This window comes from Halichoerus grypus, chromosome 6, assembly GCF_964656455.1.
Source record: "Halichoerus grypus chromosome 6, mHalGry1.hap1.1, whole genome shotgun sequence".
NCBI classification, from domain to species: Eukaryota; Metazoa; Chordata; class Mammalia; order Carnivora; family Phocidae; genus Halichoerus; species Halichoerus grypus.
The window spans coordinates 116,534,668-116,547,802 of record NC_135717.1 but is presented as its reverse complement, the minus strand read 5'-3'; the positions used below and the strand labels follow the sequence as shown (position 1 = coordinate 116,547,802).

Below are 13,135 nucleotides of genomic sequence, written 5' to 3'. Positions count from 1 at the left end.
TTCCCCTCCCCTCATCCCTTGGCAACCACTAATCTGCTTTTTGTCTTTATGGATTTACCTATTCTGGACATTTTATATAAGTGAATCATACAATATATGGCCTACTTAATCCCTACTTCTTATGATGTAATGATTTTCTAAAGAAATAGAATAATGGATAGATAAAGGGGAGGGAGAAATAATAGGAAGATGACATGCTCAGTAAGCATAAAAATGTGATATTCTAAATCAAATGAAGGGTCTTTCCATTTTAGATTTTCCTAGGCTTACCTGGCAGGCTGACACTACAGAACTGCTTAACCAAAGATACCTTTTAAATGCCATTTATTCATACCTACACATGCATATAAACACTCTACATATACATAGATATGGATCTCTCAAACATTTGTTCCTTCTGAGATTTCAGAATACAAGCCACGAATCTCTAGGTGTGCTATGTTTTTGTTGAAAGATAGTATTGATTTTTATTTGTTCCCAGGCAGACTGAAATGAGTTGACCTATTAGAAATCATAACTTGTATTCCAGGAGTTGAGCCTTCTTTTCCTCACATTATTAAGTATGCATTCTCCAATAGTACTTATTGGTGGACTAAGTCTCTGGGCAATGAATAATTTTGTCCTGAGTTTTCGCTGTGGTTTTAAGAAGAGATGATGTGTATAACTCAGTCGTAAAGTGGAACACCACAGGCTGATTATTCACCGACAGCATGAAAGTGAGCAAAGTTAGACTTCTCTTAGAAGGAGGTCAGGAGATAGAGCAAACAGGTGATCTTTGGAGCTTATTTCCCTTGTTTCAAGATTTTGCTGCTTCTCTATGCCCTCCTGCTATAAACATTCCAACCAGGTGACTCCCTAAGTGGAAAAACCTGTTCAGTGACTTTTTTTTTTAAACTCCTAATAGAGTTTCAGCATTGCAATTCTCCTGCTCTGTAAATTTTAAGAGTTGAAAAGTCTTTAGGAATTCTTGTAAAAAGTACATTTTATCTCATCCCAAAAGAATTTCTCAGGCCCCTTACAGAGGATGGCTGTAACAAGGCGCACACGCTCTGGCGTGATTCTGGAGGCCAGGCTTCAAGATGGGGTCAGGAGTGAGTCCTTCGGCTGTCCTGTTGTGTTCTGCAGCACTCGCTGCCTGCTCCCCCTCACCAATGCTCCTCCAGAGCCTTGTCCCTTAGTCTGGGATCCCACACCTCAGTCAGCACACTTAACCCTGGCCCTGTGGCCATACATGGCTTGTTTTCTCGCCCTGCCTAAAGAATCACAGAGAACAGAAAGGTACCAGACTTTCAGAAAGATAGAAAACTAAAGGTAGGAAATGTCCATATTCATCTACCACTATATTGATCTTGGATCTAGTAGATACAGTTAATTTTAATATTTTGCCCCAAGTGTTCTTTGCAAGGAAAAAAAAATGTGATTATGCTTACTCCTTATGACAGTATTAATGCCTGCTTTTTCATGTGGAGATTCTGTTCTGAGAAGTAGAATAAGGTATGTCTTTAGTACAATGTCTGAATTTTATGCAAAAAGAAGCATGTTTTTGAAAGTCTCACCAAAAAAAAGGTTGTTTTATGGTATCATTAAATATAATTTCAGTTTTTATATGTATGCATCATCCCTGTCTCTCTTTCCAGGCCGAGCATTTATATATATGGTCAGTATATTTTCTTGATTATTGGCACTTGGCATCTCCTTTCCCCTGCTCCAGAATGGTCTTTTCTGATAAAACTCACAAGCTTTGCATTCCCACAAGCTCTGCTGCTAGAGGAGTGAATCACAAGAACATTGTATGCTGGGGGTGGTTTCTGTGTGTGTCTGTGTTGATATGTCTGTATTCTAATGAGCATCCAGTTTTAGACTAGTGTACAAATATTTAACTCTGAGGTGTGTGTCCACAAAGCGGCTTTTGTCATTTCACTAGTCAATGGGTTTTGCTTGTGAGAATTAGGGGGTTGATTTGACCCGAGGCTTCTTAAAAGAACTTTTCTTTTACCGTTCCAAATTTATTTAATGGATGTGCTATGAAGAGCGCAGAATAGTAAGCTTTTTTTATTTTAGTTCACAGATTTATTTTTATTTTGTAGAATGACCTGAGAGCCAATGGCGGTGAAATCAGAACTCATAAATTGGAGCAAAAGGAGAATGTGCCCCCAGATCCTGAGGTCTGCATCTCCCATCAGGTTGGAGAGAAGGTGGGTTGAAAAATCTGATGTCCAGTTGCCAAGGAAGCATGTGTTCTAAATTAGACGCTTAAAATTAGAAACCACTCTAACTCTAGGCTGCAGAGTGTCTGGGAATTTGGTAACAGCTGCCAGGACAGATTGTTATTTTTGCAGGTCACATAATTTCAGTTGGGGAACTCTGTGACTTATAGCTGACCAAATAATGAACCTTCACTGGAAAATTCTTTTGCTCAGCAGATGCTCAGAGGGTGTAGAGCTAAAGTGATTTTTAAAAATCTGTTTTGATTAGACACGATATCTTCAAGGAATTCCTGTATTCTTAATTTAACACATTTTATGTAAGACAATTTCATTCTTTCACTCAGACTGTTTAGAAAGCAAGGCACTATGCTAAGCGTAGGAAATGCTAAGCTTAAAAACTAAAGAAGAACAAACCATTCCACCATTCCATGGGGTCTTTATCTGCAAGGGAGCTAACAGAGTAGAAGGGAGATGAGTAGCAGGTTGGCTGTCCTAAAGCAGTGTGGTAAGTGTGGTGAGAGGGCTCTGTGGGGCCATGGAAGCTCTGACTAAGGACATTTAACCTGACTTCCTCAAGAAGGTGATGTCTGCCAAGTCCTGAAGAATGTATGGAAAGAGACCAAGTGAATAAGGGAAGGGTTGAGTAAAGAGAAAGAAGGGCATTCCAGGCAGACACAAACAGAGGTTTGGAAACCAGAGGCTGGAACACAAGCCATATAGGTAATGGAGAGAGCCAAGTGGAGGGAGAGGGCCGGGGCAGGTCTTGAGAAGCTTTATATGCCACGCTTAAGACTCTAGAAGGAGTCCTGCCGAGGTGAAAAACCACAGGGTGATTTTAAGCAAATCATATTTGTGTTTTATGCGCCTATCACTAGATGAATGGCTTGGTTGGAGTACATAACAACATTTATGTCAGGTGATTTATCATTTTCTTTGCCAATCCATTACCCAGTTGTTTTGTTGTTGTTTGTTTTGTTTTTTGTCTTTTGGTCAATATGATAACCAAATGTTAAGTTAGATGAGGAGAAAGAGCTTTCAAATATATCACAGTGATTAATCTTAGGAGAAAAGTCATTGCTTGGGGCACCTGGGTGGCTCAGTCGTTAAGCGTCTGCCTTTGGCTCAGGTCATGATCTCAGAGTCCTGGGATCGAGCCCCACATCGGGCTCCCTGCTCGGCGGGAAGCCTGCTTCTCCCTCTCCCACTCCCCCTGCTTGTGTTACCTCTCTCGCTGTGCCTCTCTCTGTCAAATAAATAAATTTTAAAAATCTTTAAAAAAAAAAAGTCATTGCTTCTGTTACACATATTGATACCCTTGAGGCCATTCTTCCAAAAGATGAGGAGATAATTAAAATGGATTAAGAGCAATAGTACTCAAATTTATTGGTCTGTAAGAGACTTTAGGGGCACCTGGGTGGCTCAGTTGTTAAGCGTCTTCCTTCGGCTCAGGTCATGAGCCCAGGGTCCTGGGATCGAGCCCCGCATCGGGCTCCCTGTTCCGTGGGAAGCCTGCTTCTTCCTCTCTCACTCCCCTGCTTGTGTTCCCTCTCTTGCTGTGTCTCTCTCTCTCAAATAAACAAATAAAATCTTAAAAAAAAAATACTTTAAAAAGCATGATGTATTGGCAGAACACCAATAGGAAATTATGAAATACACTACACACTTGGACCAAAGTAGGCACACAGGAAAATGATCTCAGATTAATGGCTACAAAATTTGAATCTTACAACAGGGGAAAAAATTAGAAAAATTAGATTTTTTTTATTATTATGTTAGTCACCATACAGTATATCATTAGTTTTTGATATAGTGTTCCATGATTCATTGTTTGCGTATAACACCCAGTGCTCCATGCAATATGTGCCCTCAATACCCATCACCGGGCTAACCCATCCCCCGACCTCCATCCCCTCTAAAACCCTCAGTTTGTTTCTCGGAGTCCATAGTCTCATGGTTTGTCTCCCCCTCCAATTCTCCCCCCTTCGTTTTTCCCTTCCTTCTCCTAATGTCCTCTGTGCTATTCCTTATGTTCCAGAAAAATTAGATCTCTTTATTTTACAAAAACATATTGCAAGTATATGTTGAAATAATAAGACAAAATACTTGGCAACCGTGTGTTTCATAATCATAAAATCATCCAATAAATTACATATGTCCTGGCAACAGTGGGCTCACGCATTAGTCCCATGAGTCACATGCCATGTATCAGGTGAATTCTCTTATTAGACTACCTGGTTTTCCCATTTTTAAGTGGGAGATTGTGTCTTAAGAATAAACTGAGGGGGCGCCTGGGTGGCTCAGTCGTTAAGCGTCTGCCTTTGGCTCAGATCATCATCTCAGGGTCCTGGGATCGAGTCCCGCATCGGGCTCCCTGCTCTGCGGGAAGCCTGCTTCTCCCTCGCCCACTCCCGCTGCTTGTGTTCCTGCTCTCGCTGTGTCTCTCTCTGTCAAATAAATAAATAAAATCTTAAAAAAAAAAAAAAGAGTAGACTGAGTTAGGGCGCCTTGCTGGCTTAGTCAGTGGAGTGTGCGACTCTTGATCGTGGGGTTGTGAGTTCAAGCTCCACATTGGGTGTACAGATTACTTAAATACAAAATCTTTAAAAAAAAAAAAAGAAAAAGAACTGAGTTAAAATGTTACATACTATAAAAAAGGAACTTAAGAGAAAAATATTTCCAGCATTGAAATCTCCCCATCTATCCTAGGAGCATAGTTTCAGAAATGATCATCTAGAAAATAATGCCTGGATTGTCCCTAATCTAATTTTGTGTTTCTTTCTTGATTATCTTCACACTGATTTGAAACTGGAACTCTTGAGTTGAACTGGAGTATCAGAACACTGTAATTATAGCCTAAAAGGGCATCAATGCAACTGAACCATGAGTTGAGGAGTGGGTGGGGAAGAAAGGAGATAAAGACAGTACATAGCCTTCAGGTACATACTGCAGGTTCATAAAGCTGGGGCTGCCTTCAAATTCGTAAAATTTTTCAGAGCCTCAGTTATCCTTTCAGCTATTTGCCTAGCTTTTGTTAACCGATACCCAAGAACTATTTGAACTTCAGCTTGTTACAAGGGGATACTAATGCTAGGGTAAACTTGCCTGAAATAGAATATTTTGTCAAGGTATTGTTCTTCCCTTTCTCCTCTTGTAAATGAACTTGCGCTTTCCTTTAACAAAATGTTTGAGCAAAATCTCACGTGCTCTCTCCCGGCGGCTCCTGCAGTGAGGTCAGCTGGTTGGGCATGTGCAATGATGTCATGATTGGCAGTAAGTTTACCCTGCAGGTTCAAGGTGACCAGAATTAGAGGTGAGAGAGGAACATCCTGGGATGGGTGCACATACTAATTAACAAGAATTGAAGAGCTTTTAATTTCTTTCCTATCATTAAATGAAATAATGTATGTAAAGTGATCATTCCAATACCTGGCACATACTAAACACTGAATAAATGTTGGCTGTTATTATACTGGTTTGTTCTATGCCATGTCAGAATTCCTGTAATGAAAAGAGAGTAGGGGCGCCTGGGTGGTTCAGTTGGTTGAGTGTCCAACTCGATCTCAGTTCAGGTCTTGATCTCAGGGTCATGAGTTCAAGCCCCGCATCTGGCTCCATGTTGGGTGTGGAGCCTACTTGGAAAAAAAAAAAAAAGAGAGAGAGAGTAATGAGAAAAAACAACCATGCAAAAATTCAGGTGCAGTCAGCTAATGACTTAATCTCCATTGTACATTTATTCAGTACATTAGACATCCTGATAGAAACACTCAGCATTGCCCATAAAATCCCTGACATCTGAATGAAAGACTTTTTTTTTTTTTTTAAGATTTTATTTATTTTTTTGACAGAGAGAGAGACAGCGAGAGAGGGAACACAAGCAGGGGGAGTGGGAGAGGGAGAAGCAGGCTTCCCGCCGAGCAGGGAACCTGACGGGGCTCGTGACCTGAGCCGAAGGCAGACGCTTAATGACTGAGCCACCCAGGTGCCCGTAAATGAAAGACTTTTACGTGAAGACTACACATTGGGTCACCTATTGACCCTTCATGATTTTGAGTGTGATAGAGGATACCGGAAAGGCCTAGGGGCCACTAAAAAGGAGAGAGAGAGAAAGTAGAAAGTTTTTATTTAAATTTGATGGCTTCTGGGGAAGAGATTTGCACCCATACATAAGATCTGCCATTTTGTTAAACATTGCCATTTTGAGACAGGGATTAAAATGGAAAACTAACCTTGAAGATAACACCAGAGGTTGGTTTTTGGTCAAGTTGTCTTTTAGCTATCAAAAGGTCTTCTGTATTGGCCAGCTTGTTTCAGCAGAATGTATCTGGTTGGGAAATAGGGAATTAGGAAGATAAAGGAATAAGAATAGTTCCTAATGTAAAGACTTCATCTTGCCTTTGAGTGTGTTATAGTTCTATGGTAAGGAGCTTTGTTCTTTCTGATAGAGGGTTTTGTTTTGCCTTTATTTATTTATTTATTTATTTATTTATTTATTTATTGACAGTAGAAAGATGTGGTTTAGAAGTTCTTTTATAAAGGGAGATGATGCACACTTTTGGCAGTTGAGTGCAGTCTGTTTCTCCCGTTACTCTGTAATTGAGAGGCATGTTAATATCCTCATAAAAGCCATTTTGCTGCCTCTTGTTTAAATGCTCAGCTGTTCTGGGGCCCGTTATTTCCCCCAGGCAGCCAGTGACTGACTAGAGTCAGCAGGTTTTTATGGCATTAACAGCAGTGTGCTCTTTTATTTTTAATGTGATTCTTAATCCCCCCCTTTTGTAGGTTTCTGCAACTGAGAATAGCCTGGCAGTCCGTTCCACCCCTGCGGAAGATGACTCCCGTAAGCATTTGTTCTTAGATCTGGAGGATGAGGTTCTTGTTCTGTATTCTGTATTTCGTCCAGGAATGTCCCCATTGCTGTCAGTGCTGAGAACGTAACGTATTAAACCCAGCAACTTAGCTGATCAAATCTTTCACTAGGTTTTAAGGACTGATGCTTGCTTACCCTTCACACGTTCCCTGGCTTAGGGAAAAATTAAACTCAATGTGATTAACTTGGGGCAAACTGAATACTTTTGGTGCTTCTCTCATTGAATGTACCCTACCTTTTGTATCAAACCTTTTCAGGGTTCAAGCTGTAAAAACTAATTTTGAAGTTTCATTTTAATAGGAGTTTGGCCAAGAAGGATTTTATTCATTTACAGAGATAAAGAATTGGTATTTGAGTAACCTTTTAAAAATATCTTTCTCTGCTTATCTATATGTGAACCATAGTCCACCTTCTAGCCAGATTCTAGAGATTTTCCTGTTGGCGCTGAATTTTATCAGCTTTTCATCCATTTCAAGCCTCACTTCTACCAAAAACAAAAACCTTTGTGTTTTTTTTTCTTACTATATCCACTTTTGATTCTGATTTTCAGTATTTTTTTTAAATATATGTGGATTTCTAGCTTCTCCCCAGGTTAATTACTTTACTAGACATTGAAAACTCAGCAACTAAAGTAGAAATATGAATTAACAAATCTCTAGCAAATCCTACCTTAAAATTTTAGAGAGAAACTTGCTGCTTGAATCCAAGAACATTCCTTTTGTAGTCATTTTGCTTGGACTAGAAATTTTTCTGAGTTTTGACTAGGTTTGCAAAACATTTGAAAAATAAGACTTAATCTTTTAGTACTTTGTTGACTTAACTCTAGATTTTAAGGAATTCTTTTATGGTTCCTTAGTAGCACTTTTCTGTGTCTGCTCAGAGTTTTCCACACAGTGACTATATTGGCAGAAAATTAACTTATGCAGGTGACACATCAATGATTATGAAAAAAACTTCATGGAGCCTTTTTCCATAATCTCCATCCATAGATATCTGCTATAGGACTGACCAAAAAGACTGTCAAATTACACACACACCCATACCCACACACACGTGTGTGGGTGTGCGTGTGCAGTAGGAAATTTATACCCTCACCTTCCTTCAAGCACTCCAGAAGGAGTTATTGGGGGTGCTAACTACCAAAAAAATCATCTACAAACAGCCTTTATTTTCTTAATTTAAATTAATTAACATATAGTGTATTATTAGTTTCAGAGGTAGAGTTCAGTGATTCATCAGTCTTACATAATGCCCAGTGCTCATGACATCACATTGCTACAAACAGCCTTCAAAAATGACAAATACCATGGCGCGGGGGCAGAAAGTTCTTCAGATAGAATGATTTGGGTTCTTGCTGTGTGTGGCAAAGTGTGAAAAAACCTCCCAGCTCAGAACCTAAGAGCATAGCTTTTAGCATCAGAAGAGCTGTGTTTTTCCTGGTGTTGAAAAGACCTGTCCATTATAGAGGTGCCAAAGCTTTGCTCTGGGGAGGAACCATTTCTGAGACTTCCCCTGATACTATAAAATGCCTTCCTTTTGTAATTCAAGCAGGTAACTCCCAGGTCAAGAGTGAGGTCCAGCAGCCTGTCCATCCTAAACCACTAAATCCAGATGCCAGAGCCTCCAGCCTCTCTGAAAGTTCTCCTCCCAAAGCAGTGAAGGTATGATGGCAATTTCTCTCAGAACCTTTAGACATTGGTTTACGAATAGATCTCATTGCACCTTGTATCATTATGTTCATTATAACCTGTTTTTGCTTTTGTGGGGATTAAAATGCCAAGAAAGGGCATACTTAAGCCAGTCACTTTCCCTGGAAATCTTGTCTCTTCTGCTCAGATGTTTGAGCCAGGAGGGGAGAGGTTCACTAATAGCTCTCGGTTTGAAATCTGGAAAATTCATGAAAGTTTTAAGGAAACCCAAAATTAAAGAAAATGATGTGGGGTGTGTGTGTGTGTGTGTTTGAGGGGAAAAAATGCCCAAGTCCATAAATCTGTGAATGGGCAAAAGACCACAAAGTGGGAAATTCAAGAAATCTGTCAAACTAAATCAGCCCATTGGATGGGGATGTGCATGTCAACTTAAAGAGAGTGGCCCACTGGTCTGAAGAACTTGACTGTAACATGATTGGTGGTTAGCTTCTTTAAAGAAAGACTGTGTACATTGCAGTGGGAGTTGGCCAGCCCATTTGCTGTAAAATCGGGCATTCAAGTAACACTTATACTAGGGTATATAATATTAGATGTTAAGGAATGTACAAAAGTTTTGTACCCTAAGAAAACTTTACTAGGCTACTCAATCTCTGGCCAGCTTTTATTCACCAGTTTTTAAAAGCAGTCTTTTCCCTTTCTATGAATAAATATATACTCTCATAAAAATAAAGGTTAAAAAAAATCCCAATGCCTACTTTAGACTTTATTACCTGACTTATTTTAATGGAATGCTTTGCTAATGTAGTGCTAATTTAGCCATGTGGATTAATAACCAAACATACCCACACTTCTTTAGTGTCTTTCTCCTCTGGTGCCCTCTTAGGTAGCCAGGTTTTGTTTAGAAAGTTTTAACATTTAAAAGAAATGCAGTAGGTAGAATTGGTGTGTTGATGGTTTGTAACTGCCCCAGCCTCATGCACCCATCAGCTGTGCCTGTATCTCTCAGTTGTGGGCATGACTGATGCCTTGATGAAAGTTCTAGTGCACAAAAAGAAGGAAGAGAAGAGGACATAGGTGAAGATTTGGAACAAAAGGAGAAAAGGGGAGAATCCGGGATATAAAGGGCGAGTTAAAAAAGGGAAAGGGGAGAAGTGAAGAATGTAAATGAAAATTTTACAGGAAGCTGAGATTCATGAGGAGAGTAAGGTTTATTGAAAAGGAGCAAAAGGTGAAGAAAGTAGCAAGAGAAAGCAGGTAAAGGGAGGAAGGATAGAGTTACAGTGATTGAGCTGCACATGTATTCAACATGACCCCCTCTTCTGGCGGCTTTAAAGTTCAGCTCATGCTGTCATCAGCACTTTCTTTGTCCAGTATCTGGAGCCCAACAAAGTAGCAAATGCCATGGGGTTAATTTCTTCTCCAACAGCAACCCTGCCCAGGTGTGAGTCCTTGGGTTGTGGTTCTGGATCAAGGACAGCCAGTAAATCTGACTTGGCCATGGACTGAGGGACTAGGAAATTCCATGGCTTGTTTAAGAACTAAAATCTGTTCTTGAATATATTTGAATTCTCAACCCAGTCTCATTTCCTTCCCTCAACTGCTAGGTCAGACCTCCTGGTACTGGGTTGGACTTTTGAGGTCCCTCCTTGATTCAGACTCCAGGGTCTGAGCTGCTGAGTGATGAGTGACAGAGTGCACCGCACTTAGGTCCTCCCTAGCATACCAGAGATGAGAGGGGGTGGAGATAAAGCTCCCTCTACACCTGTCCCAGACCCATGCCTGTTCTTTGGCCCTGGTCACTCAGCAGGAGAATGCAGACAGGCTTGCTTTCACCAGACAGACACCTCAGGTTTTGAACGTCGTGTAGAGACTGGAGTAAATAGGCCTGGCTCCTGTGTTTGCCGATGGTCCAAAGCTCAAATGATGATGGTGTACAAATACAGATGGGACTCAGTCACATCTCTACTTTTATTTAAGGGTAGTTTATTTTCTCCTCCTCAAATTCATCCTTTACATTCTGAAGGCAAGTATATATATACTTTAGTGTTTATAGGAAGACCTGCTGGCATCACTGGTCTCATGGCTATAGACCACGTGACAGAAGTTGTTTCTCCACTTGGGGAAATTACATACAGCTCAGAATAAACTTGTTCACTCAGAATAGATTTTTAGGTCCCACACATCCTAGAAAAACTGTTCCTTAGTGCCTATCTGTCTGTTATTGAAAAATAGGACATCTAAGGTAGAGATTCGATTCATTTCAAACTTGAGCTTGATAAAGTAGAAAAATGATCCTACATCTTTACAAGTAAGAGTTTTATTTGTATATTTTGAACACTGGCCAGATAGCTCAGTTGATGAGACCTGGTGCTAATGAAATTGAAGTTGCAGGTTCACTCTCAAAAAAGACATTCTGGGAGCAGAGCTCAGTGGACCCTGTGAGAAAGATCAGGACCTTTCTACTCAAGAGACCCAGAGGTCTCTTAGGCTTTATGTCCTTCCATTGAGAGAAGTTATCCCCCAAATGTTTCCCCTAAATGGGAGAACAGGGAGGAAGAGGCAAGGAGATGTGGCCAGCTCTGGGAACACCCACTTGCCCCCATAAGGACAGCCAAGGCTTCCTTGTCTGGTCCTGCTGAAGGATGTGGAGAGAAAACATGGCAGACTGCCTGAGAGGACACTCACCTGGCACCCCCTCAATGCCCTGCTGGCTGTCCCTTCCTCTATGGACAGGGTAGGAGGTTTTATGCTAGTTTGCAAAGCCACTGGAATTATGCTAGAAGGGCACCTAGAATCTTTTCTTACTATCTCCATTATTCCTGCTTTATCAAACACGAACCTTTCCTCTACACATAGAGCAGTCTAAGATGTGAGTATCTCCAAAATGCTGTCAAAAAGAGTTTCACAGAAAGCCAGGGGAAGGGTTCGGCTGCACAGAGCCGACCCAACCATTTACTGTATGTGAAGAATTTCAGTTTAATTACCTAGATATTTTGCACAGATTGGAAAGGAGGGAATGAAAGGCATTTTGCGGTGTTCTTGAGGAATGGAAGCCTGACATCAATACAGAATTTCCTTCTGGCTTCACCATGTCCAAAGGCTAGTTAGCTTCACTGACTGTTGCCAGCCCCCCCCCCCCATATATATGTATGTTGTTTATATATGTTACATATACATATAAATATATACATATCTATAATCTCCCAACTAGAGCTTTCATTAGACTGAAATATATATGTAAGGCCAGATGGTGAAAGAATGTAGATGAAGCCACACACATTTATTAGAAAAATAGCTTTGTATAGATGCTGATCAACAGAGGGCCTGTAAGATCCCTCGTATGGGAAAGACATGACAGTGTTTATGAACATCAGTTATGTAAATATTACCTCATTCATTTCTGAACATCCCAAAGATATTATCTACATAATTTGAAACAAAGTGAGGACTGTAGTTTGTTCAAACTGCTATAGTGAGATTATTTTCATTTGGGTTAGCATCTGCTCTCCTCCCCAGAGTTTCCTTAAGTTACGGAAAATTAGCATGCCAGGACAATTTAGAAAATGCTCTATTGGTTTGTGAATCAGGAGTTCTGAGTTTTAGTTTTAATTCCGTTACTGACCGTGGGAGCTTTGATAAGGAACCTGACGTCCTGGTGCTGTAGTTTCTACATGTGAAAAAGAGTGAGGGAGGAGAGATGAAAAACATCTTACAGAGTGAAAAAATATAATTTAAAGATAAAAAATGTCTAACATTCTAATACTGGCAGTGTTTTAAACGTGGATGTGCCAAGTCCGAGCATGCCATGAAGGCATGGGCAGGATATATGCCAGGCCTACCATAATGGTAGAGATTTTTGGGCACTGACTCTGCTTCCTGTCGTCTGAATAGACATGGGGGCAATTACAGAAAAGTGGCTGAGAGCCCGGGACAGAGGAAGTAAAGGGAAGGCACAGACAGCCCCTCTGATTTGGCATATGACCAGGTTGGGATCCTCTTGACTTTATGAAACTAGAAGGCCCTTGGGCAGCTGCCATATAAACATTAAATAATATTGAAAAGGGTCTCTGTAAAAATTGGATAGGAATAACGGGCCTCTGTAGGTCTGGTTAGTTAGAAGCTTGTGGTTAGTCAGATGTTTGAGCTAGCAGTCTGTTAATTTGATGTTAAGGAGGAGAGGTGGCTTTTCACCCCATTCAAGAGAGAGCCATTGTGGGTCAGGTGTGGGAGGCAGTAAGACACTAAAGAATTGTTAATGAGACACTCCTCTTGTGGGGGAAGGCTCACGACAGCTCTCTGTCCTGAGCTGGGCCAGGTTCCAGCCTCAGGTAGATAGGAGTGAGGCTGCTTTTGCCACAATTAGCAGAACTACTTGAAAAAGAAAGAAAACGTGGTCTTATTCTCGGATCCGA

General features: G+C 40.7%; 1 protein-coding gene across 2 annotated transcripts in view; it reads left to right on the top strand.

Moving 5' to 3' along the window:
• LIMA1 (LIM domain and actin binding 1) overlaps positions 1–13,135 on the top strand; it is a 91,771-nt gene that overhangs the window by 71,539 nt on the left and 7,097 nt on the right. Inside the window, exons 7-9 of one of the 2 annotated variants that reach the window (XM_036098930.2) lie at positions 2,088–2,195; positions 6,987–7,044; positions 8,626–8,735. In XM_036098930.2, the coding sequence (XP_035954823.2) occupies positions 2,088–2,195; positions 6,987–7,044; positions 8,626–8,735 (276 nt within the window). Of the gene's footprint in view, positions 1–2,087; positions 2,196–6,986; positions 7,045–8,622; positions 8,736–13,135 lie in introns of both variants that reach the window. The other variant, XM_036098929.2, reaches the window with a different exon arrangement.